This window comes from Diadema antillarum, unplaced genomic scaffold (assembly GCF_040938485.1).
Source record: "Diadema antillarum isolate AM-2024a unplaced genomic scaffold, OU_Dant_1.0 seq00000642_RagTag, whole genome shotgun sequence".
Taxonomy (NCBI): Eukaryota; Metazoa; Echinodermata; class Echinoidea; order Diadematoida; family Diadematidae; genus Diadema; species Diadema antillarum.
This window is the reverse complement of record NW_027271556.1, coordinates 266,075-292,628: the sequence shown is the minus strand read 5'-3', so window position 1 is coordinate 292,628 and position 26,554 is coordinate 266,075. Positions and strand designations below refer to the sequence as shown.

The 26,554-nt window shown below is 39.2% G+C and overlaps 1 protein-coding gene across 1 annotated transcript in view; it reads left to right on the top strand.

The window, feature by feature from the left end:
- The window catches only part of LOC139736375 (uncharacterized), a 46,546-nt gene that overhangs the window by 3,541 nt on the left and 16,451 nt on the right, over nt 1-26,554 (top strand). The window contains exons 2-6 of the mRNA XM_071647130.1: nt 15,649-15,797; nt 18,567-18,656; nt 19,328-19,477; nt 21,616-21,828; nt 23,962-24,093. Of these exons, the coding sequence (XP_071503231.1) occupies nt 15,649-15,797; nt 18,567-18,656; nt 19,328-19,477; nt 21,616-21,828; nt 23,962-24,093 (734 nt within the window). The remainder of the gene's footprint in view (nt 1-15,648; nt 15,798-18,566; nt 18,657-19,327; nt 19,478-21,615; nt 21,829-23,961; nt 24,094-26,554) is intronic.

Sequence of the window (26,554 nt, the reverse complement as noted above, 5' to 3'; positions counted from 1 at the left end):
CTGGTGTGTTGGCAATCATATAAAATTCTACTTTGTTTAGGGACCAATATCATTGACATTGGTAATGGTATTGCGATAGCTTTCAAATCAAACAGAGCATGTGAATTTTAGTAGTGATCTTGCACCACAGGTTTGATAACATGTGTAGGCCTACTGTGTGAATGTCGCTGATCTCGACCCTGGTGATATAGATCAGTGAGTGGTGAATGTGTGTGGGATTGCGTGTGGGGAGATGTGTGTGTGTGTATACATGTGTTTCTGGAAAATGCGAAATGAAGTTACAGTGCGTAGTTTGCCCTAAATACAAGTGTGCACTTCTATTTGCCACCTCTGCAGGGACAGAGTGGTATGATTTCAAATGAATGAATGTTCTTGAGTCAGGGAATCATTTATTATTGTAGGAAATTTCCACTGTCCTTGGCAATATCATAGAACACGCTCAAAAAAACTCATCCTTATCTGTCTGTTAATACAATTGTAACTACAATGATGCACATACAGGCAACCACAAACACACACACACACACAGACTCACACAGACACACACAGACACACACACATACAAATTTGTGCACAGATGCACAAACACACACACACACACACACACACACACACATTAAAAATGTATACATGTTCACATGCACACACACAATTGTCCCTATGCACTCACAGGCCTGTTTGGTTTAAGGTGGTGGGGGCAGATGAGGAGGCATAAAAATATTACCATACATACAACTTTAGCTTAGCCGATTACCTTCTCAGCCAATTGTTAGTGTTCGTGGTGACTAGGAAATATTATAATGATTTTAGTGCCTTTACTGGTCAAGTGGCATTCAAAAAAAATGCTCTCCAGCTACTCATTCCCGGATCAGTACATGGTGATTCGTGGGATACCACTTTTGATGTAGGCATACGCGGACTGAGGTACATGTACCACTGTGTGTACATGTACATGTAGGTTCCTGAAGTATGATTACTGTACTGTGTACATGCATCGAGAATTTCTTGTGAAGGGCCTATGCTGACAATGTCATTGCTAATACAGTACTGCTACCATGCCACTGACATTAAACCAAAATATGGTATGGTACTTACATATTTTTACCAGTGAATGGGTACTCATGTTACAAATTGTAACTGGATAGAATTTGATAGACACTCCCTGTGACTGGACAAGAATTGCTCACCTCTGAATAGGTTTTGCTGGTCAGTTGGATAAAATCTCAGACCATCTCATAAATTTGATCCTGACATGCAGTTTGGCAGAGAGTAATGCTGTGTGATACTGGTAGTATACACTGAAAACACAGACTTTATTACAATTTGACAGTGTGTGGTGTCCATGCTATGTTGATGAAGCCAGAAGCCATAAAGCCAATGAAATGTCATAGATGTGAAAAATGTAAACATAAGTGTAAGTTTAACATGATTTACATTGTACCTTTCTCCCTCCGAAGTTCTTACACGTAAGTCAAAGATTGTGTAAAAAGACATAAAAAAAAAAATAAACATAAAATGCTTTACTTGTGTTACATGTATGAATGAAACTATTGTATCAAATACTTCATCTGGCTGCATGCTTGACACTGCATCAAAATCTCAAAGTCTTGTTTGCTTCAAAACTATATCTGATGGCAAGCTTGCATGATATTCTTTTCTGTGTAAGATTTTGCTGGGTTTTGTATGGTGAAACAAATCATTCATCATTGAAATGCAATATATGGAGAATTATATGAATACTAGCTCAACACATCAGTATCTAGCTACTTTATAGATGCCTTTTGAATAGGAGATTACAAAATGAAAATTGTAATTTTTATTCTTCATTTTCAACTCCTGTTTGTTTTGCTTTGTTCGTCTGTTATTACATCAGTCCACCATGCTGACATACTGTTTGTACAGTTCCAGTATATCATTGCATTGACTACTTACTGTATGTTTAGTTTATACAAGTTTATGAAAGTGGAACATGTTCCCCTCAAGTGACAATTATAAAAGAAGAACATTAAAATGAAAGGTGTTGCAGTGACATGAATGGACAAACAGTTGTATTGACCTCTGCAAATCATACTGTAAATTGTGGTGTTTTAAAATCTACTAATTAGGCCTATAGATCTGCCTTACTGCCACAATCACTAAGACAACTAGAAATTATTCATGACAACTGTGCTCAATGGAGTTTTATTCATCGCTGGTTACATTGCTTATTGAAAGGTGCATGGTCCCGGTGTTTTATAGTCAAATGCGTACGCGGGCGCAAGGCGCAAGTTTCCTATAGAGACCTACGCTATCGACTCCTCTTTAGCGCTTACGCTGTGGCCCACTTCCCCGAATCCAAAGAAATCTGATTCACTGTAGTCAGTGGTCCGATCACACTTCGGCTCATGTTCTGCTGAGGGGGATGACAGTTTCAGCAAACTTCTTTTGTGATGTCATAATAAGAAGCACATATGCACGCACCCTGGCATTACTACAGACTGCACAATGCGCAGAGAAGACAGCGAAGGCAACGTTACTTAGCAACACCTACACTTGTATGCACTTTACTCTTGATGACAGCTCAACTTCGATAATCTTCGTATCAATGCTAACGGTGATTGGCAGTATCATGAACAGCGCCCTCTACACTACCGGGACTATGCACCTTTAATGCAATGTGCAGGGGATACTGATACAATGTAAATGCTGAGAATGTAAAAGTGGATAGTTTTTGCATGAGTAATTTTTCGCGCTTGGTTTGGGTAAGATGAGTTTTGTGTGTTTTTAATTCCATGGAATCAAGACATTAACCACTGGAACATTGTAGTTGTAGCAAGCAAAAATATTTGTGTGCTTTTGTTTTCGTGCTAGTTTCTGGTTGCACGAAATGCAAGAAAATTTGAACACCTCAAAAATGTTCACCAAGTTACAGTATTTGTAATTTCTGTTCATGGGAAAAGTAATGGGGATAGTCATGTAAAGATTCATTGGGTTAATTACAATTTATAAATACAAGTGTATTGTGTGAGCATTGACTGGTGAAAGGCTAAAGTGTTTGGAATACATGTAGTTCGAGAAGGATGTGATGATTATCAGTGAGCTATGGCTGGAGACTATGTAAAAATTACTTGAAAGATGTGATCTACAGTACATTTCTGTTTCATTTTTTTTTTTTCATCATTTGTGTATCTATAGAATGTGTAAAAATGCACATGCTGTACATGTACACATGTACAGCTATTTGTACATGTTGTTGTGATCACTCACTTCAGAATGAAGAAATGCTCTAAATTTACAAATAGTTTTTGGGCTTCAAGCAGACTTTGTTCTCACAGTTGCTGTTAATAATGAGAGAATTTATCTGGAATGTCTGACATCGGGGTTCTTACCAAGCGTATTGAGGTACAGTATATGGAGTCAAATACTGTAGGTTTCCCTCGTCAATCAGAAAATCTGTATAGATGTCAAGTCCTTAAAGAAAAAGCTGCATAATAAATTACTTTTCTGTGTATGAAAGCTCATTTGAGTATTTAGTGCCCATAAATGAACGAATTGTGATTTTCAAACAAGGCATACAATTTTTCATCATACAAACTTGTACATGGGCCTAGGTTGTTAACCTGCAGGTGTCATGAGCTGCATTTATCATCTTTCTCATGTTTGAAACGTGATCCAGTGTCCACTATCAAAATGCATAGTTTGCAAAGGCCTTTTGGATTGTGTTTCTCAAGTTGTTGCGCTTATAAATCATCTCTATCATGAGTGGAGAAGAAGGCATTGTCACTACTCAGAGTCTCCATTGTGCAGTTTGACCTGCGGAGTGATACAAGTCGTTGTTGGCAGTGGTTGGCATGGGCAGGTCTGAGCTATAAATGCATTTCATAATGACTCTGTGTTTATCATCTTCACAGAAGCACAGTTCTGGCTCAAATATGTTTGTGATCACGCCTTTTTTTTTTGGCATATCGGAAAGGTGTTTATAACCTTATAATCAAAACAGGTTTGCATACATGTAATTATCATCTGCCCAAATCTCCCTGAAAGTTGTTTGGAAATCTTAATTCTACGCCAGATATGGGTTGATAAACGCATCCACTGACTTTTCCATGCCCTGTCACTAAATACTAAGTACCAAATGTGCTAAAATATGGACAGTGACATTAAAGAGATGTTGCAACTACTGTAACTGTAATTCTGCCTCTTGAGTCTCCACAAGGGTCATTTCTGATCTGTTCCTGGGTTATTTACATTTACAACTAGTTTCCTTCCTCTAAAAATCTAGGCCTAATTCCCTTCAAGCTTCTATCTAGCACCAACTGGAACACGTAGCATGTGCTGCCATTTTCTTCTTCCTTCTGTACACAGTACTTTTGATTTCATTGTCTTCTTGAATCTTGTCCAGCACAGTTTTATTGGTGATTCCATCAGCCACTGCACTCTTATGTTATTTGTAGAGTTGTGAGCACCATGTATTCTGGTAAATTAATATGCCATTCTAGCTAATTAGAGTGAGACCATCTACATAATGTACACCATCTGGTGGTTTTAAATGGCTTCTGTTACTATGTCAGTAGGCTACTTCTTGTTTCGACAAAGTGTTCACAGTATAATAATGATTTATACAGCATGGACAGAACTGTTGTGTCTTATTTTGCTGATTACCATTGCCAGCATAAGACAGAAAAGGCATTCATAAAAACATTAATACTGCAGTGAAAACATTGACTTGCGTGAAAATATCCAAACACCTTGAATTTTACACAGAAATTCCATGCATCAAAGTGATTTTCTAAGTCATTCTTTTTTCCTCACTCAAATTTCTTGTGAAAGAAAATACATTGTACAGGTTTTGAACTTGAGATTTACCTGTATATAACTCTAATAGTGCAGAGATACTGTAAAGGATAGGAGTACACATACAAGTCAGTGGTATTTTCCTTTTGTGTACATGCTATAATGATATTCTATAGCCTTGTAGTATGAACAAAAGATTCCTTTTTTCCCCTTGACATACTGAACTTGTCCAAGGTCATTGTAAACACAGAGAACCAGATTATGTAGTTGCTGTCACAGTAATTCCATCTTTCATAATTTATTGGAGTAACCGTGCATCACAGATCCACAATGTAAATTTGTTGTGCACAGTGCTAGAGAGCAGACTCCACAAGCAAATCACTGCACTGATTGAGACATTTGTTTATGAAGTGGAATTCTTGGCTGCACCGTACCTATTAGTATTTGGTGAGGCTTACATCACAACATGCACACGATAGTTGTGCTTGTGTGTACACTGTATGTGAGTGTACTTGAGGACAGTCACTTGCGCAAGGATGAGTCACCTATATCATTTGCATTGTTTGACAGACTGCCTTCTGCTCAGGAGGTAGGATGTATCATACATACTGCCTGTGTACCTTAGCTGTTCCTGAAGGTGGGGGGGGGGGGGGGGGGTAGTAGGGAAGGATGGAGGTACAACTGAAGGAGTTACATGTATCAGGGAAGGGGAAAGATTAGAGCGAGTCCGCTTGGCAGCCTGGCTGGGCCTTGAACCATCCTAACCCAGTTCTGCAGCCTGATGACAGAAGAGGAGACCGACGTGTTGACTGATGACACATTCTGGTCTTTTGCATTGTGTTCAAAATTCATCCTGGGTTACCTGGGGTGGGAGAAATGTACAATGTGGAGAGCCATGATGTAGCACTGTGGTGCCATGGACGCAAACAGTGAAAATGGTTTAAATTGCATACAATGATGTGTGCAAATTTCATGTTTATAAATGCAAGGTGGGGTTGTTTTCAAAACGGCTGTCAGAAATCAGTTATTTATTATGAAAATACTGAAAATGATTGACTAGAGTGGAAAATAACTGTTTTGTCATGTTTTGGCTTTCATAACTCAGAATTTGACATGCATGTTGTCATTATAACATACTTCTTTAGCAACATGTAAGGCAATCTCTCTAGTGATAAGTTTTCATTAGCAAAGTTCTGATGTAGGTTTTAAGTCTCTAAACATGATATGCCTGTAGCTTGGAATAACTCTGTCAGACCAAACCTTGTTTTTCACGACGCCTGATCATCTCATACCCCAAATCCCAAGACAACATCTGAACTTGTCTCACTTGATAGATGGTGGAGGCATGGAGCCTACATCATGCAGAGCCCCAGACAGAGCGTGTTTACGTTTTAAAATGGCCCAGCTCACCCAGAACTCCTGGGGGAGGGCTGCCTTCCATATTTGGACACAGAGTTGGGAGAATCACATTGGGGCATTCCCCAGCACATGTCCGCAAAGAATGTGAAGATTTCATCGCATGGGAAGCATCAAGCAGTAGAAACACAAAATGCACCCAGCAGGCAGCTTAGTTTGGGTGTGTTTCTTCTCTCTCTGACCTACATTGCCTGATAGTATGTTGATCGCAATTTGTGCATTTGTTCAGACATTTTGCCTAATGGCAGTTTTTTTTTTTGGTTAATATGTTTGAAATTGTATTAAAGACTTGCATAATGAAAAGGGAAAGAACTCTTGTAGTGTCCAGAGTATACTTTGTTCAAGGCTGTGTGTGGTACTGTATATATGCTGAATATTTTGTGAGGTTTTTATTTCAAGTGACAAATTTTTGCGAGTTGGATGCCATTTGCAAAAACATGCAAAAAATATTAAATCTGATTGCGACGTAAATGTGACATGCACACTTAATTTCTCCATTCAGTACTGTGCTCTACAAGCGCAAATTTAATCACTCGTGATTGGCAACACTGTATAGGTCCTACAGTAAACAGGACAGGTCTACATTGTACATGTATGTAGAGTAATCATCTGAGAATTAAAGACACAAAAAGATATTGTTAAGCATTACTTTTCTTTTAAGCTCTATGGAATGAAAGACAACAACAATTCAGATGCTTGTCTTTGAAGTGTTATAAAAAATAAATGGTTTTGTTTTACAGTGTGATTCAAAATATGGATTGATATTCTGAGAAATATGAAATAATCCAATTATACAAATTGATGCCATAATTGTGCTTGCCCCTTGCATTTGTTGTCTAAGTCACATGTTTTTTGAAGAATGCTTTGTATAAAGATACTTTTCTCTTGTTTTGTTATCATGGTGATCTTTTGTAATAGTCCTTGTGATAAAAGCTTACAGGATTTGGGAATGTGTGGAAACCCCGATCCCTTTTTCGATCCTGTAGAAGTAGCCAGCGTGAGTGTCTCACATCTGCTGGGCAGCTGTTTATAATTACTCTGTAAGGACTCATTTCTGCAGCAGAAAATGTGAATGAGGGGAACCACATACATGTAAATGGCAGTATCCTTGTGTCTGTTGACATACAACTGTATCCTATGTGTGTGTGTATTGGCCTCTATGCACAGGGTATGAATAGAATGTTACTGAGCACCTAATATAATACAGATTATTCATTAACAGTGTAGCATTAGTAATTGAAATTTGTAGGTCTTTTTTGAAAATATAAATGTGTACTATGTACACTATACACGTACATGTACGATTTGTATGTACAATTGTAGCCTGACCAGACGCTGTAATTACGCCGTGCGACGTACCTACATACAGCGACTGGGCTGTGTGTAGTATAGTACAATTGTAGCATACAACGTATCTGAGTATTCTGTACATGGATGAAGAAAACAAGTGACAGTACATTTCAAAAAGGCAGGTGCAAAGTTCAAACAAAACATGTATTGCTCAACCAAAAACTGTTATGTAATGTAAAGAATGGAACAGAGCTTCTTTAATAGTAATCAGATTATCATACAGTAGAAAGTTACAAAGATTATCATACAGTAGGAAGTTACAAATCCCAATAAATGGGTTTTGAGAACATTTCAACTCTTTGACAGCAGACTACATAAGTATTTGTATTAGATGCATGTAGGCCTATCCTAACCGTGCTCTTGTAAATGGAAATTAAAAGGGCTTGGCTATTGTTAAAGAAATTACGTGTATATTGAACTGGTGTTATGAAAGTGTAAAGAAGTTCTGTTCAATATATGATTTGTTGTTTTTGTTTGATACTGTATACACATGCTACATGTATGTGTCTGCATAATTTGATTGAACATGATCTTATGACAAATGCTCACTTGCTCAAAGTGATGTACCATAGAAGACATTGGTTAATGAATCATTTTATCCATTTAATAGTGTGTACAGTATATTCTACATACATTTGCGAGTATGATACAGGGCATCATCCTGTTCACATTTAATTCTGTATGTACAAACCTCACCACTCGTGGGAGTACAATTGTAGCCCATTGTGTAAGGCAAAAACATACAATAGTGTCAGAGTTCAAGTCAGATTATCATAGTCAGTGATGTATGTGATTTGGAAGGGTAGCTTCCTTTGGCATTACAATGAGATGTGCAGAAGTATTATACAACACAGATGGATACCAAGAAAATACTTGTAATATTTTCAGTAAATACAGGGTATTACATATTGTGTACATGAGATACAGCTGTACAATGTATTTCTGTGACTTGCCTCCTTGCCCATTTGGCCAAGAGCCCATACATGTACTTTCTACAGGCAGTGGTCATCCATTTCATTTTTCCTTCAGCTTGAGTTTTACTGGCCCCAGGCAAGCAGGCCAGTGGATTTTTAGCATCCTGTAATGTGACTATCACATGGTCTTAAAAAAAAAAAAAAAAAAAAAAAAAAAAAAAAAAATTAAGAAATTGAAAAAAAAATTGTGTTGAAATGAAAATGTTAAAGGGACTGTACAGTACTGGTTGGGGTATTTCTAAGTGAGATAATGAGAAACCTCTTATGAAATATGAAAGAGCATGTAATTGTAAGAAGGATTCAACGTTTATTTGATGAAAATTGGCTTTGAAATGGCTGAAATATCCAAAAAATTGATAATAATAAAAGGCGACATGCCACAACTTTATTAGGATCTCTTTGTTTCACCTTGTTTTTGGATATATCAGCCATTTCAAAACCGATTTTCATCAAATAAACTTTTGATACCCTTTAGAATTGCATGCTCTTTGACATCTCATAGAGTGGTTTCTGAATATCTCACAAAATGTTAAAAGCTAAATCCTCACCTTGACCAGAACTGTACACACCCTTTAAAGCTTGAGAGCTATTTGGGTATTTGGCATACCCACTTTCTGTGATTATAAAAATGTATAATTCATTATAAAGATATTTACCAAGACACCATTTCTGTGCATTTCTGTAGCAGACTCAACATAATTATATATTTTGAATACCTCATCACAAAATAATTCTTATCTATGTTCCAGTTTGTGGCTTTTGTTTTAATGGAAGTAAAAATAACTTGATGTTGTGCATTGCTACAAAGATTTTTGGCACAGGCTGACATGTAAGGCATGGTGTCTGAAAATACAACAGTACATTATGGCATATGAATGACTGGCAACGTTAAGCACCATCCAATTTAGGGAGCTAATTCTGATTGCATGTGAAACTTGGCATTGATTGGTGTATAATTGCTTCTCCCTTTGAGCTTGCAAGTTTATGAAGGCTCTGAGTGAGATTCAGCTGATTTTGACTTTAATGTTAGGACATCTTTTGTTCATCTGAAAAGTCACCTTGTCTGCAGATGTTACAAATGTAGGTTACTACTACTGATGCATACATAAAATGTCCTAGTGCTATGATAATCTGCATATATATCTGTGGGCTGACCAGGTGATTGCTTAAAGGAGCATAGTCCCAGTAGTTTAGAGGGCGCTGTTGAATGATAGTGCCGATCACCGTTAGCATTGATACGAAGATTGCCGAAGTTGAGCTGTCATCAAGAGTAAAGTGCGTAGGTGTTGCTAGGTAACGTTGCCTTCGTTGTCTTCTCTGCGCATCACGCAGTCTGTAGTAATGCCAGGGTGCGTGCATATGTGCAAGCTTCTTAGTATGGCGTCACAAAAGAAGTTTGCTAAAGCTGTCATCCCCCTCAGCCGAATCATGAGCCGAACTGTGATCGGACCACTGACTACAGTGGATCGGACTTCTTCGGACTCGGGGAAATGGGTCACTGCGTAAGCGCTAAAGAGGAGTCGATAGCATAGGTCTCTATAGGAAACTTGTGCCGTGCGCCCGCGTACGCATTTGACTAAACCACTGGGACCATGTGCCTTTAAAGAATATGTGGGCTGGGCATGGAAGTCTTTCGTTATCCCATGTTAGCAGCCAATCTGTATCTTTTGACAGGATGAAATAAACAGTAGCCCATCAGCATCAGTAGAGTGGGAATGCGGGCCATCTACTGCACAAGATGGCGATGTCCAGCAATTTGCTTGGACTTCCAAAAATAGAATCACTTGTGATAAATTGTAGTGAGTATGCATGTGTATGTGTGTGTGTATTGCCATTGCGCTAAAAGCATTCTGTCATCAGCATCGCTTGATGAAGTACAGCTGGATGTTATGTAGCTGTACAGAGTACATGGTAGTTTGAGGCTAAAAAAAAAAAAATCTGGTTTTCTGGGGCAAAAAAACAAACAAACAAAGAAAAAAAACATACACTGTAGGTAGTGATCACTGACAGTTTCAAACCAAAGCCCAATGTAAATAGCATAACATCAAATAAAAGTCTGGAGCTGCAGACTAAATCTCACTCTTGTCTATTGTATCTCTGAATTAATCATCTGCCAATGGTTACACTCAGCTAAATTTGTTCCATGTATACATTATTATATCCTATCCAGAGTTCACACTCAGGAGGCTGTAAGACCTACATTCAAAGTGCACTGCCCTATCCATTGGCCCCTCACTGGTAGTTATAATCTCCAGAGGAGATGTTTCCATAGCAATGTGCATCTATCCATCAGCTTCTTCTCCTCCTCCTCCTCCTCCTCCAACAGTCCCAGTCCCTGACCACAGTGAAAATTATTCTCAGCCACGTGATTCACAAGGAAAATATTGCCTCCTTTCTTTTTCTCCCATGTGTGTGTGTGCGTCACAAGCCATCATCTCAAGAGAATGTTGTGATTTCTCTCTGCAGAATTTTGTTGTGGATAAAACAGAGAATGAATGGATTATTGGAGAATTCAAAGAATGAATGCTAGGAGTTGCTTCTGTGTGCATCACTTTTGTTTCAAGACTGACTGAGACAGGGAAATCTCACTGCACTTTGAGCAGAGAAATGCAATGACTCATATCAGTGTCAGAATATGTATTTTAAGAATACTTTTAAAGACATACTTTGGAACTTGACAGTTTAATACAGGGAGAGACATGCCGTTTGAAGCAGGATGTACATGTACCATTAGAATGTAACAGATAAAGTGTAACTACAATGTGACATTGTACAGCTACATTCACGTCGAGATACTGTGTATGTGGAACGCCGCTGATTCAACGAAGGATCACATTATGTGATCTCGTTATTCTGAGAAGCTTACAATAGTGTATGGCCTTGGCCTTGTGACTGTGTTTGGGCTGACACAGTGTATCCCAAAGGAAAAATGAGATGACTTTTTGGGGCTGAATTTGTAAGGGCATTGTATATCTTCAGGCTAGCACATGTGAAATGGCAGAAAAAAAGGATCAAAATGTGATACTAATGCATACATATGCCCTAGGCATGTGGAGAAGGATCTTGATATCTATTTCATACTGCCATTTCAAAACTTATCATACATTGTAAAGCAACTCTGTCAAAGTCACCAATTGTATTGTCGCAATACGTTTGGCCTGCTCTGGTAGCCCACATTGTCCATTGGTTGTGGGAAAATCAAACATAACATACTATAGCTGTGCTGACTGCGTTGGGTTCACAAGGAGATTAGGACAACATAAGTCTTGCCTGGGGAGTGGGGGTGGGGGGGGGGGGATTAAAGAGAGAAGAAATCTTGCTTATAGCAGTACCCCATTATTGCTGGGAGTGTACTGTTGACAGTGTAATAAGTGGAGAAATTATTTACCTAGATGCCTTGTCCCGACTCAGATACTGATACCAAGGCATGTACAATGTATCCGGGGTGCATGTCATCAAGCGTTTTATCAAGATATTTTTTCTCACGAACTGTTTTGAGCTAATGAAATCTTTGTATCTAATTGGCTGAGAGCACATTTGTCAGGAAAAAAATACTGACAAAACGCTTGATGAAATGCCTCCAGGGATGCTTATATTCATGTTGCTCCCATATTGTGTGACATCTAGGGGGCCTATACATTTGCTTCGGGATGAATGTACTATACATTTGTAAGTGCCTATTATTTATGTTATGGGTCTGACCTGAATGCATTGTCTTGAAGTGTAGCTAAGGTCATCATTCAAAGGAGCTGTGGTGGCCCAGTGGATATTGAACACAGAATCTTAATTTTTAGGTCTCTGGTTCATGTCCACTGGCAGCAGGGGTTGTGCCCGTAGATGAGGTACTTTATCCTCATTGCCTAGTCCTTTAGAGATGATTAAGAGCCATCAGTTTGTGGTACTAGTAACCTGTTCCTGTGGTTGTTAGGGCTACCTGGGTGGCCACATGAATTAAATCCAAAGCAAAGCAAAACAAAACATTATTATTGATGTTGCAGTTGCTACATGTAATACAAGTACTACTATCACCACCACCACTACCACTGCCGCCACCACTGCTACTACTACTACTACTACTACTACTATTACTACTACTACTACTACTACTACTACTGCTACCATGTTAACTACTACTACTACTATTACTACTGCTACTGTGTTAACTACTACTACTACTACTACTACTACTACTACTACTACTACTACTACTACTATTACTACTGTTACTACCATTACTACTACTAGTGCTACTACTACTTCTACTGCTACTACAATTGCTTCTATTATACACCAAATATCTGTCAACATCCATCCTCAGTAAATCAGAATTTAACTGTGTTATCAATTGGGAGAGTCTGCAAGTGCATCTGTTTCCATGCTAATCATACTTTGATGGTCTGAATATGAAATACAGTTTATCATTTTTTAATGAGCTGCTGCCCTTGAAATTCCATCACATCAGAAAGAGAGAGATGATAACGAGTGGATAGTGCGATAGCATTTCCCTACATAAGCTCATCATCCGAAAGTGCGCCCCAGTACAAACGTGAAATAAATGACGACCTCTGTGGAAATGAGAGAGGCACCCGTGAATTAATTTTGTGATGCTGATATTCCCACACTCCAAATAATGGAAGGATACAAAAGAAAAATATGGGATCCAAACAAAATACCCCTCTTCTCAACACTGGGGCCCCTGATATTGGTCTTCTAATTGATTGTATTGATCCATTCAGTCCTGTTGGGTGTCAGGGACTCAATATCCAAGCCTTGGAGAACAGCAGGATTTTACGAGCACGACGCAATATTATTACGCTTATGGTAGTCGCCTCGGAGTTCACAGTAGGAATGTTCTGCCCGTGGGAATGCTGGCTTGTAATTCCGCGTGTGGCGTTAATGTTCGGAGACGTGTGTGCGATAAATAATGCAGCATGGTTCGAATGCACGCCTGCCAGTACACATCTGTGTTGTTGAAGGCCTTGGATGAATTATGTGATGGGGTGTACACTTCGTAGTCTAGAGATCAGTAGAGTTAAGTAGAGTGAATGGCGGACTGCCAGTGATGAAATGAGACCGCTTCCTCTCATATATGATAATTTCCCATCGATATAATATGTTGTACATCCGGTTCCTATAAGGTTCCTATAATTTTGAAGTTGTGAACATCACAAGGTCTGGCAGAATACCCATATTTCATGTGACTGGTGTATCTATCAAGCCCTGCAGGTATTTACAGAACATGGATTAAAATGTTCTTGTATATATATGCCAAAGTTGTATTTCAACCATGAGATACAACATCCCATCTGTGTTGTAAATTATTGTAAAACGCGATATATTCGCGGCATGAAATTTTCGCGAATTGCCACCGGCGTTCAATACATACATGTATAGTGTAGACAAGGACTTTCGTGTGCATTTAGATTTTGTGAATGTTGGCGCTCGCGAAATTCACGAAATTAAAATGCACCCGACCATTCCTCGTTTTACATTAAATAACCTATTCAAAACAAAATATCTCACAAACTAAGCACTCCTTGAACAAGATTCTGAAATTCATGTAGTCGGTTGGTTGCTAGTTTACTGTATCTATAACATTTGTGAGCTGAGAGTAAGAATATAAGAGCAGAACAAAATCTGAAACTAGTTGAGTGATAATATTCACACACTGCATCTACAACGTGTAAAGTTGGGGGCTAGGATCTGCAAAAGGATGCAATACAGGATGCATAAAGTCAGGGTGTAATAGATACTCTTGGAGATGTATTCAGAGTATGATTGGTAATCCTGCTGCTTCAGAGAGAATGCTGTGAAGCGAAGTGTACCTACAATGTACAGTATGTCTGGCAACAGTTGTGGCGTTCGAATAGCAAATGTGGTTAAACATGCGACCCGGCTGTTGCACGTGTACAATAAGCCTTGCACATGCTTTCCTGGAATGGATGTATGATGTAGTGTCACGATTACTTACTACGTGTTATGTCTATGGCCCACTCTGAGCGTTGTTTATCTCCCATGACTTTTTCATACATGTGTGCATGTGGGTGTGTCTGGGGATGGAGGTGGGGGTGGGGGAGGGGAACTAGTTTTCTGTACAGAGCTGTGTTTAATATGCTTGAGCATGCTGGCACATGGGGGGGGGGGGGAGGGGAGGGGGATGGGGTAGATGTGATTGAGGTATCTGTATACAAGGAGAGGCAGAATGGGTGTAGTACTATACACAGTGCCATATGTTAGTGGGGGAAGAAAAGAATAAAAAGACGACAACAAAATCTTGCCAGGGAACCATAAGGTGAAGCTGATTCATAACACATGTATGGGGCATGCCGTCAGTTAGAGGTTGCGCTTCACATGTGTAGAAGGGATTTATACATTGTACATGTACTTGTACCCGTTCAGTCTTCTTGGTGTGGTATAGTGTAGGCAATGACCCAGTTTCAGGTTGGGCAAATTGTGCAATCAGCACAGTCAGTGGAGAGAAATTAGTGATATCCCAACAGTTTCTGTAATGCTGACATTATGTTAAAAAAAAGACCCCCCCAAAAAAGACAATTTAAAAGGAAAAAAGATTGTAGTATAATATGTTTTGTATTTTATAACAATGTATAAAGTGTATACAAAGTATCTTCTGTATATCAGTGGCTAGTACAGAGTGAAAAATTACTTTCCCTGGAATAATGGCTAATGTTGGAGAATCTTGGATAGTGATTAAAGTATTAGTGATGATGGACCAAAGTTTTGAATTGTTGTCTTTCCTTCTTTCTTTTTTTTTTCACAGGAGAGTGATAACTTAATACATACCTTAATTACCACTATGCCTCTATTTAATTTCCAATTTCTTCATTGCAGAAATAGTGAAGATCATTGGGATACCTGTTTTCATCTTTATTTTTATCACAAAAACCAGAGACATTTATTGGGAGCCACATAATTATCTGATGTTTATTTGAGAGTATAACCTGCTCCTAAGTGTTAACCCATTGAGGACGGTTTGATTTTGCTACAACACGTATTTCCCATAGAAGCTTGCCCGAGTGTACTCGGGACTCATCCTCAAAGGGTTAATCTCTGCCTCTTAGTAAAACAACACAAAAAGGTCATTGTTCAATCTTTTTTTTTTCTTTACCATGTCCAGGTTATATACATCACCCATCAAAGTGGCCACTCCTGAGCAGAAGTCGGTCAGTCCGTACGACTGGGTCCGGCAGGATTTCGAGCATCCCACCAGGGACCAGGAGTCGGCCAAGAAGAGTCTTCTGGCAAAGCTAGACGAGGTGTCAAGAGGTAGGTGTAACACACAGGAAACTTCTGAAGTTTGCCATTTTTGCGCCAACTTTTCCTGGAATTCACTGCCAGAGGAGTACTTTTGTTGTCTTTTTTTTTTTTTTTTGGGGGGGGGGTGCGCGACATTAAGACTGATCACATCTCAAGGCAGCTCTTGTTTTAAAATGAGGTATGAGCTTCTTCAAATTTTGTGTTGGTTTCTACTTGAGCGACTGGAATCTGACACGCGCTAGTTTGCAACTAGGTGTTTGCTTGCCCTTCCTGATGTCCAACATGAATATGTACATGCAGGACTGTAATATCAAGGACTCGGCATGACACCAGACCATAGATTGATGCATGAAAATTTGCACAATAGCAGTCAAACTGTCTTTTCTCTGAATGAACAAGTTTTAGAAACAGTGAAATTCCTGTCTTCAACTGCCTTAAATTTATAGGAATTTGCAGTTTTGCAAAATATCTATAATGTCCACTATTTTTGAAACTAGTGCTGGAAAGAATGTATAGTCCTTCTGCAGAACAAAGCATTTCTGTAACCCATTATGTATTTAATAATACTGATTTTTCTTAAATTTCTTGTTGCTGCAGTGCTTTACAAATTGTCCAAATACCATATCCTCCTACGTATAAAACAAATTCAGTCTGTGCTACGTTGTAAAAGAAAACAATAGCCTTGCACAGGGAAAGGTCATCCCGCTTTATGGCTGTCTGCTCGTCAGAGTCATGCTATTTTGAGATCTTTGACAACATTTCTCTCGTTGGTTTTTTTCTTTGCCTGAGCCATGTTGTGGACTTGGATTGCTCACCAGTGAGGTGAATTTTCAATGAGACGAATGGGGATGAAGTGGAGGTCAAGACGGTATTCAGTTATTTCATGCTTGAGAGTTTGAGGCATGGACATTCATATCTTCTCTATGAGGAGAATATTAAATCTTGCGTAGACTATGCCATGTTTTGAATTGACGCTGTTTGCCCAAGTGCTTAATCTGACGATATGAGGCACTCAACACACAAAGGCGTCATTGTTGGCTGTGCAAACCTGGACTCAAGCTCTTCACCAGTCGTCAGGGATTGGAATAGTTGTTGAGAAAAGAGGGGAGAGTAGTGTGGGATATTCTGAGCATTCACCGAGATTTGATGTCTTGGCTTATTACCTTGTATTGAGTAAAACACTAATAAAACATGATATTCAAATATGTTTGTAGGCCTCAGTATAATTGTGGTAGAAATGCAGGTATGATTGAGAGTATTCATAGATATTTTTTTTTTTTTTTGCTTTAAAAACAGCAAAACAAAACAAAAAACCCCAAAAAAGCTTGCCCTTGAATAGAAGTGACAACAAAACAATTTCTCTTGAATATTTTCAAATGATGTGCATCTTGTTTTTCATTTTCAGCACACATTATTATCTTTGATTTAATGCCAAGAAGGTCATGTTTCGATCATTTTTATGTGTATTTTTCTATGAGCATCCCACCATTTTTGAGGAGCGCACGCCCCTAGAAGTCCTTCACTTTCATAAAGTACAACCGTGGTTTCGCTTTCCCAAGCGAGCCACACGTTGCAAGTTTCTCAACTGCTCCTAGTCACAAACAAGTCTGTGACTGGCCACACCATGTTTTCATTTCATGGTTATCATGGCAGCCAAAGCCGGCCAGACTATCAGTGTTTCCTGCCGGTTGTCAGCAGCTAGTGTTTGCCACTCTCTTGCTGCAATACGTATGGATGTAGCTTTCTTTTTAAAGTTCAGGAAAGGGCTAACTGTCAAAAAGAATGACACGATTTACTATTGGAACTGAAACACTTGATGAATATTGAGTGAAGTATGGGCTTAGCTGGATGTCTACCACTTCGAGTAGTCAAGTTATAACAGAAGTTATAACATCAAATGCTTCTAAATTTTAAAGAACTTTAGTCAGAAATCGTGATTCAGTTTTGTGTAACTTGATTGTGGAATTTGCCCTTTAATGTTTTTCTGCTCTGTGATAATCATGATGAGCAGTACAGACACGCAGACACGATGCTTTGGCTGTTTACTATGTAGAAAGTGAGAGCAGTGATAAGTGCAGAAAGATAGAGCAGTATATGGTAAAAGAAGATGGGTAGTACAGATGGACACTATCATGGCTGTGAATCTTTTTCCAGAGTCATGGAAAGTGCTTTGAATAATTGTTTGTGTTACTGTTAATGAGATTTGCTGCAATATGCACCTCACAACTGTTGCACCTGATTGCCAGTGGGATAGTAATTCCTGTTGAGATTGTGGTGTACAACCTGTGTATGGACAGTACTAGAAATGATTGTGGAGGCAGATAAGTTCTACATTTACTGTAAATTGGCAACAGATTGATGAAAGTTTACATAGACTATCCTCTATATCTGCTCTGTTCTTTCTGAATATTCTCTTCTCTCTCTCTCTCTCTCTCTCTCTCTCTCTCTCTTTCTTTCTGTGTCACACATATCTTTTCTCTTTCCTTTTTATATGCTTTAACTGAGCGATATATGTGGGGTTTCCATTATGAGTGAGCCTTCCTGTACCTCATATTTTAAAATACTGTTTACATACCTAATGTTGCCCTTGACTTCAATACCAAAAGCATGACTACAAAATGCATTCCGGATGATTATGCAAAATCAATCAGTTCTATCTGAGTACTGTGGAAATGTTGATTGATTGACCAGAAATTGTCTCTTTTCATGTAGTTAATGCACATATTACTTATATGCATATTTTGATTGATATTTTTTTTCCTCTTTGCCTCCTTATAGCCAACAGAAATAGCATGGGGCCCAATGTACTGACTCTACAGCAGCCTCAAATTCCCAACAATTCAAGTGCAGATCCGCTCAGAGGAATAGGTAAAATAATTTATGATCACTGATGTACATATTTGTCACTTTTCACCTGTGACATGTGCCCATTAGGTGGTGTTGTATCAAATTACATATGCCCAATGCCCTGTGTCGGGAGCATTCCTAGAACTAATGCAGCTTCTTTGGATAATCTCTGTTTCTATAACAATAGCAGGGCAACAACCAATTGCTTGTAAGCATTGTGGTACTAGTGATGGTCCCTGGTATGATTATAACTACTAACAAATTGAAATTGTGTGTTTATGGAATAGGGCCATGATTTTCAAAGTATGCCATGTTGTCTCAACCAAGAGTTAAATGCATACCAAAGTCAGAACCCTGGAAGGAAAAGGAAAAAATATTTTTTTCATCTTGTATGTTGTCTTAGACAGGATGAATAATGGTTTAGAATCCTTATATACCAGAGAATATGTGATTTTGATGTGCCTGGTTGCCGTGCCAACACTGCCTTGATATTATTTAGCTGTGTTGTAAAAATGATATGCCGTACCAATAATTTATCATTCTGTTTTCAGAAAGTGAAGTGAACAGTTCATTCTCGCTCTTGGGCTTTCTTGTAACTTCGTCAGAAAAACAGTGGTGGGGCGCAGGAATGACGGTGATTTTGACAACTCTTTGCTTATCATTCTCCCTCTACCCCTCCCCATCCCCCTCAGAAAAATTAGAAACATCTCCCCGTAGCCAGTCTCCCCCTCCAGCTCCGATCCCGAGGAGAGAGAGGCGGCAGAGCAACGAGGAAAGGATGGGCCTGGCCAAGCTGGAGGATGTCACCGATGTACAGATCCTTGCTAGGATGCAGGAGGAAAGTGAGTGGGCGTGTCAGTCCCCCCATGTTGGGGATGGGGTTCTGAGACAGCATTATCAGTTTTCTATTTTCTTTTTATTTTTATTAATAGATTGTAAAAATTGTCAAAATGCTATTTTCCATATCGTATTATCCATGTTCTAGGAATTTTTGTTTTCTGATTTTTTTTTCTTTTAAAAAAATTGTGATATGATCATTTCCTGCTTCAAGTTTAGTGTGGTAGATACCACTGCCCTGCAAATAAAAGGTTACAGATTTGAGTCCTTGTGATCTAATTTTCCGTCGAAACAGAGTGGTAGATGAAAACATGCAATGCTGTCTCAAACCATTAAAAGCCGCAGCCAAGCCCTGTAAGACATGAGTATACGTTTACCTGCCTCTGTAAAAGTGTCTGATGTGAATAGCTCACTGTGAGTTCTGGAGTAAGAACAGGCCTTAGTCTCAGTTAGTGGGTCAGTGTACCACAGCCTGGTAGTCCTAATCAACCTCACACTGTTGCCACCTGTGGTCAACATGGAGGTATTATTGAAGATGGTTTAATTCATTGTTTCCCAGATGTGGGGGTTCCTCATATGATTACTGCATGGTATGTGCAGTCCCTGTAAGGATGGGCTTAAAATGCTTGTCAATACCAGGCAGGTGTCGGGTAATTGTTCCATTCTGAAATGAGAGTCTAACTTACAGCAGTGTACTTACAATGCCTTTGAACACTGTAGTTAGTACTTGAAAGAAGTGAGCTGAACACGGAATGAGTGATATTATTTGTGTGTCGTGTGTGTGTGTGTGTGTGTGTGTGTGTCTCTCTCTCTCTCTCTCTCTCTTTCTTTCTTTCTTTCTCTGTCTGTGTGTGTATGTAACTGAGTATACTTACAAATATGGGTAGAAATGGCCAAAATTCTTTTTAAAGATAAAGTGTGGACAGAAATATGTGTTTAATTTCATTATTCAGGTCCTGAGCACAACATTTTGATAGAAAGGACTTGAGGCATAACATTTTTAATTTTTCTAGCTGTTTTCCAAATACCAGAATAAACAATTAAACTCTCAGACTTCTCATGTTGATTTGCTTGGACCACTTTCGTTAAGAATATGCCGCAATAAAAATCTCTCATTGCTTTGTTCCAAATGTTGCGAGCATGAGCAAGTGAAGGGTAGAACAATACAACAGCTTGATTGGGGGAAAATCTTGGCATTGTGTACCAGTTGTGTGTGTGTGTGTGTGTGTGTGTGTGTGTGTGTGTGTGTGTGTGTGTATTGTCATGATACCACAATACGGAAGGAAGTGGTGATAAAAGTGGCATTTAAAGGATGCCAAGATATTCCATTCTTGAAAGAGGAAATTAAAGGAAGTCGGTAAAGGTCAAAGTTCTGTTGTGCATTGATAGGCTTTCTGGGATTCTCAGTGGGATGTAAGTTCATTCACACTTATCTTGTAAGACTAATGTAAACATCACTTTGGCATATTATGATGTTGCAATGATTAATACATTGGGGGAGGGAATAAAGAAATTTAGGGGTAATGTTCATGCATAGCCATCCTAACTAACTCAGCAGAGAGGTTGGTATTCAACACGTTGAGGATGAGTCGATTTTGCAATAACACACATTTCCCATATACGCCTGCCTGATTTTACCCGGGACTACTCTTAAATGGGTTAATGTAATAGGTAGAATCAAAGCAACAGATCAGCATAGATGTAAACCACGATAGTTGAGTGGTGAATGTATTAGCTTTCTTTGTCGTGTATTGTAAATTTTGTTTCTTTCACATTACCGTCACACCATCAGTCACATACTTTGTAGTGAGACAAATGTAAATGTGTATCATGATTTGTGTGAAGGAATTGCTGTTTTGAATTCTTTGATGATGTTTGCAGATGAAAAGGAGATATTACCCCACAGATTCAGGATGGAAGCAAGTCTTCCGAGGAATAAATATGAATACGACAACTGGTACATATACCCTTAAAGATGGTTAGTGAACAAACGTTGCATTTAATAGTCAAGTTAAACTAGTGTTTGATTAACTTAGGTCAAGGCTACCAATTTCTTTCTCTTCTACTAAGGGCCATTATTGCAAAATTGAATGTTCAAAAGTTAAAATTCCATATTCTATGATTCTGAATTCCATTGTGGTAGGTCTACGACAAGCAACGCAGATTTCGCCGGCAAACTCCCCACGGAGGATATCGGTGTCGCCCGCCTCGTCAGAGAACGCACTCCACCGGTCGGCATCGCGGAGCTCCAGCGTTAGCAGTACGGAGGGCAAGAGTGAGGACGGGGATGACGGCGGGAGGTCGAACGTTGTCAGGCGGAGACCGTCATTCGAGAGGATACGCAAAGCGGGAGAAGGTATACCGGAGCAACATTTTTTTTCTCTCCTGGCAGTTGCATGGGTCTCTTTCGATAACTGTACGGTGTTGGGTTGTATTGACCATGTCAGCGTGAATTAAACAGAGAAGAAAATGACAAAATGCAAGCAGTTTGCCATTGATGCATTATTTGAAGCTGCTTTAATGTAGAGAAAAGTGTTTGATGCACCTCATCACTCTTGTAGTGCTGATGTCCTTGTTAAAGTGTGTTAACTTTGAACGGTCTTGGTCAGTTACACTATTATGTAATACCTAGTCTTAATGGCTATTGTTGCCAATATGTCATTTGCCTATTTGACTGTCTTATGCCCACTTACTGAGCAGTTGACAAGGCTGAACTCACATTGCTTGCTTTTTCAAATGTGTCAAAGTGATAAGCGTGGCTCACTTGTCAGCAAAGAAATGGTCCCAAGAAGATTCCCCCAACAGTCGACATAATAGTGTGACTCTGGCAATAAATACATAAATCTCTGATCCAGTCTGATGAACCATAGGCTGCGTTCAAGCACTCATTAGCGAAGCAGACCAAACCGTACCGTACCGTACCGTACCATACCATGCCAGATTGTGAGCGTTTTGAGCGCTCCGCATGGAGAAAGTGTACCTCATGAGTTATTTTAGACTTGAGTAAGAGGGGTCATATGTTTTATAGCAACAGAGTCATGAACCTGGTGTGCTGGGATGCTATACAAGCGTCTCCAAAAAAGAGGAATCAAGTTTTTGTATTTGATGTAGTGCAAGTTATGCACCGTTTTCTCATGCCAACTTCTGGTATGGTACAGAACACTTTTGAAGCACATTGGGAAGTGATCCATTTTTGGCTTGGTATGGTACTGTACGGTACACTATTGGAGCGTTTGAGTGCAAGAATGATATGGTACGGTACGCTTTAGGAGAGCGCTCGAATGTACCCATAGTTTGCACAATTTACCCCCTGCATTGTAGCAAAGATGTTGGTGTGGTGTGTGTTAAACTGCATGAACATTTGTTATCATTCCCAAATTATGATCAAGAGCTTTAAAATTTATGATGGTGATTTTCATGACTGCATTTTGTAATATCAGAATAGTGATTCTGGGTCTAAAATATAACTGTAGTTTTGTTATTGTCCACATTTATGACATCTTAATTGTAAAAGAGCCTAACTTTTGCACAGCTATATATTTATTGTAGATTTGAAACAAGTCATTTTGTACCGTCATTGTAAGCCATAACCTTTGCACTGCCTCTCATGCATCTAATACGCCTTGCTCTCAGCAGCACTTGCTTGCTTCTGACAATACTTCTTTTATTACAGATGTAGCGACACAGGATAAATATTCTAGGCCAGCCCATTTATGCTCAATCCTTTTAAATATTTAAATTCAGGACATCTTGCTTAGCAGATGTAGCGTGGTCGTATGTGACTTGCATACATGGGGTTGAAATTGCTGCAATACTGACCTTGAAAATTGTACATTTTCTTTTATATACAGAGTTTAGCATAAAGAGAACATCAATGTGTAGTTTTGATCTGCGTATGATTGTATTTGAAGTTGAAGGTAGTGGTAACATTACGGTAACAAGACAGTGATCACACCTTGTAAAGTGCTGTTGGTGCTAGATTTTAAGGGTGTAGTTCTGTTCTTACTAGCCCTCCTTTTTCACAGAAGCCAATTTGAAGGTGAGCACTTCAGCTATTAGTTGAAAGCAAATTGAAAAGAAAACAAAAAAATCCCAACACATTCTTCAGATTTCTTTAGCTCACACATTCTCCTCTGATCAGGGTTTTTATAACTGTTTTGTTTCTTTTGTTCATGAAACTCTGGGCATGGATTCAATCCTGAGAGTATCATCACTTTGATGCAAGCTGCAATTTTGCCAATTTTTAGTGTTTGCATTTCAAACCTGGTCTAACCCTGATCCTTTTCTTGAAGATGCGCTTACAGATACTCATTGCAAGCAGCAAATCAGCTGTTAGGTCAGATTAAACGGCAAGCATTCTTAGCCTGTTGTAAAAAACAGAAGAGTTATGTAACCTTCCCACAACCCTTTACTGACTATCACCACCCCACACACGGCCCCCTTCCCCCCTCCCCAAACAATCGCTGCACTCCCGTTTCCATGACATCAGGAGGCAGGAGAGACGGGATGTACCGCAACAACATGGACTACCGACCCGAGGAGTACGAGGAGTGGGACTACTCCAGGCCCGTCATCGGGAGGCGGCTCTCGCAGGAGAAGATCCGACGGTCGAGCGGCGAAGGTAGAACGGAATGAGAACACACTCCACCTCCTGTTTTGACCCATGACTTCCGCCTTCTGCCCTTCCCTGCACCCTTGTCTCTCTAAAAGTCATGCATTGAAATTGCTCTCCATTTTCTCTGACAGAGATGAATTAATACTCATAGACTCTGCACTCTGTACTATAAAAGCTGTTATTTTTTGCATAAAGATATTTTTGTGAATGAGGTCGCAGACATTTTTGCGAGATGTTATTTTAGCGATTCAACACCAAGACTATTGCAGGTGCACAAATGCTTGTCTGTTCGCAATATCTTCGTGTGTTGAGATATTCGGAGCCCAACAGTGATTTGCGAAAGTGGCAAAAATTGAACCCTCATGAAAATAACAGCTTTTACAGTATTTGCTTCTTAATATGCCTGCTGTGTTGCATGATAGTATGCCTGTTTTCTAGTTGCAGTGATATTTTGCCATTCTGAAATTCATATGAGTAGTTCTGCATTGTTCGTCAGTGTTTTCTTTCTCTATCACCCTAAAAGAAATGGTAAACTGTGTACCTATCTGATCTGTTTTGCAAATGTCTGCAATGTGTGCACCACTTGTGTTTTGTGAGCATGACTTTGTAGAGTTTATGCCCTTTATTTCATGAGATACATGTACGTCCTCGTCTCTTGTGTTTGATCTTGTCTGTGTTTAGAGTTTCGCATCTTGTAATCGTACTAAGTGGCAATGTTGCCATGAGCCCTCCTGGTACAATTGTATTTATGGCTCGGATATGTTAGATATACAATGTATATGTATCGACTTTGAGGTAGTGTAGTGTAGTGCAGTGTAGTGTTGTGTAGTGCAGTGCAGTCTAGTGTAGTACAGTCTAGTGTAGTGTAGTGTAGTGTTGTGTAGTATTGTGTAGTGCAGCGATTTTATGTTGTGTAAGGATGTGATGTGTTGTGTTGTGCAGTGTCTTCTCTTATCACTTATTAGCAGTACTTGTGTACTCGTCTTTGATGTTCAGCATTAAGACTGAATGTAAAGTGGGATTCAACTGAAGATTTTTAAAGGCACTATACTGTTTTCAGTACAGGTAAGGAGTGTTCTTCACTCTGAAGATGCCCTCTAGTTATATTCCCTATATTAATGTGTAATTGTGCAATACTGTATTTGAAAGGGGGGGGGGGTGGGAGAAGAAAAATAAGAACAACTGGAAAAAGACCCCAACAATTTGGCAAGCACTGAACATGAAACGTTTCTTAAAGGATAAGCCCGTTCACAATTAGCAGTGGTCTGCAATTAAAAAAATTGTACCTCTGAACCAGAAACTTTTCAAAATATGGATTGATCTTTCATTTAGAAGAGCAGTTGAAAACAGCCAAGCAGAAAGTGGCAATTTACATGGAAGGACTGCACTTTTGTTGATTTGGTTGAAAAGAATACACATTAACCTACACATTCTGTTATGAACCCAGTTCATTGATGAATATTTTAAACCGTAGTTTACATCTATGATGAAGACCGATCCATTTAAAAAAAATACCTAAGTTACGAGTCAATTTCGAGACAATATCTACAATGACCTTTATCTTATGCATTCTGAGGTTATAACTGGGAACTAGCTCATTCTGTTACTGTACATACGGGGTGGTTTTGTTTCCAGCAGTGGCTCTGTGTGTCATGCTGCTGTGGACTTTTTAACTATATATCTTCATCGTTGTGGTCTTCGTACAGGTGCCCTGTTATCTCAGTGTCTTTTCTCTTTCTATAAACTTCTTGACAGGAAAAGTCTTGAATCATGCCAGGGCAAACATCCTGATCACGTTTTTTTACTCTCTCGTTCCAAAAAAACATTCATGCTCACGAGCGTGATTCACGGAGAGTTTTTCATGAGTGGATAACTTGATTATGAATCCTGCTTAACCTTGGCGGTTATTGTCATCGGCGCATAATTGCCTGAAAATAGTCGGTGGTTGGAGCACCATCTTTCCAATATCCTACACCAATTTCTTATAGTTATGTCAGATTTCTTGTGGTCCAACAATATATCATGCGAGTACATGTACACATTTATTGTACTGAGATCTTGATACATGAAAATTCAAGACCAATTTACCTCGAGATTGATTCAATTCAAGGAAAGGAAGTGTCGGTAAAAGATCAAGCCTAGATCTAAAGACTAATTTGCGTGCAAACAGAAGGTGAAGTGAGCCGCGTACTTTTAATACATTTAGACCTTTTCCTGTCCCGATAATTAGCCTAGCAACCAGCGTAGAGGAGACATTTTGTTTGCCTGTCCTGATATTCAGCCTAGCAACCAGGGCAGAGGAGACATTTTGTTTTGGACAAAGTAGTGTGTGTGGCCCTTTTACCAAGCTTCCCAAGATTTATACCCAGCACGACCACAACCGTATCACCCTATTGACTCTGTATATCACAGGGCTGCCAACTCTCATGCATTGAGCGTGAGACTCACGCAATTCAACCAATTTTGA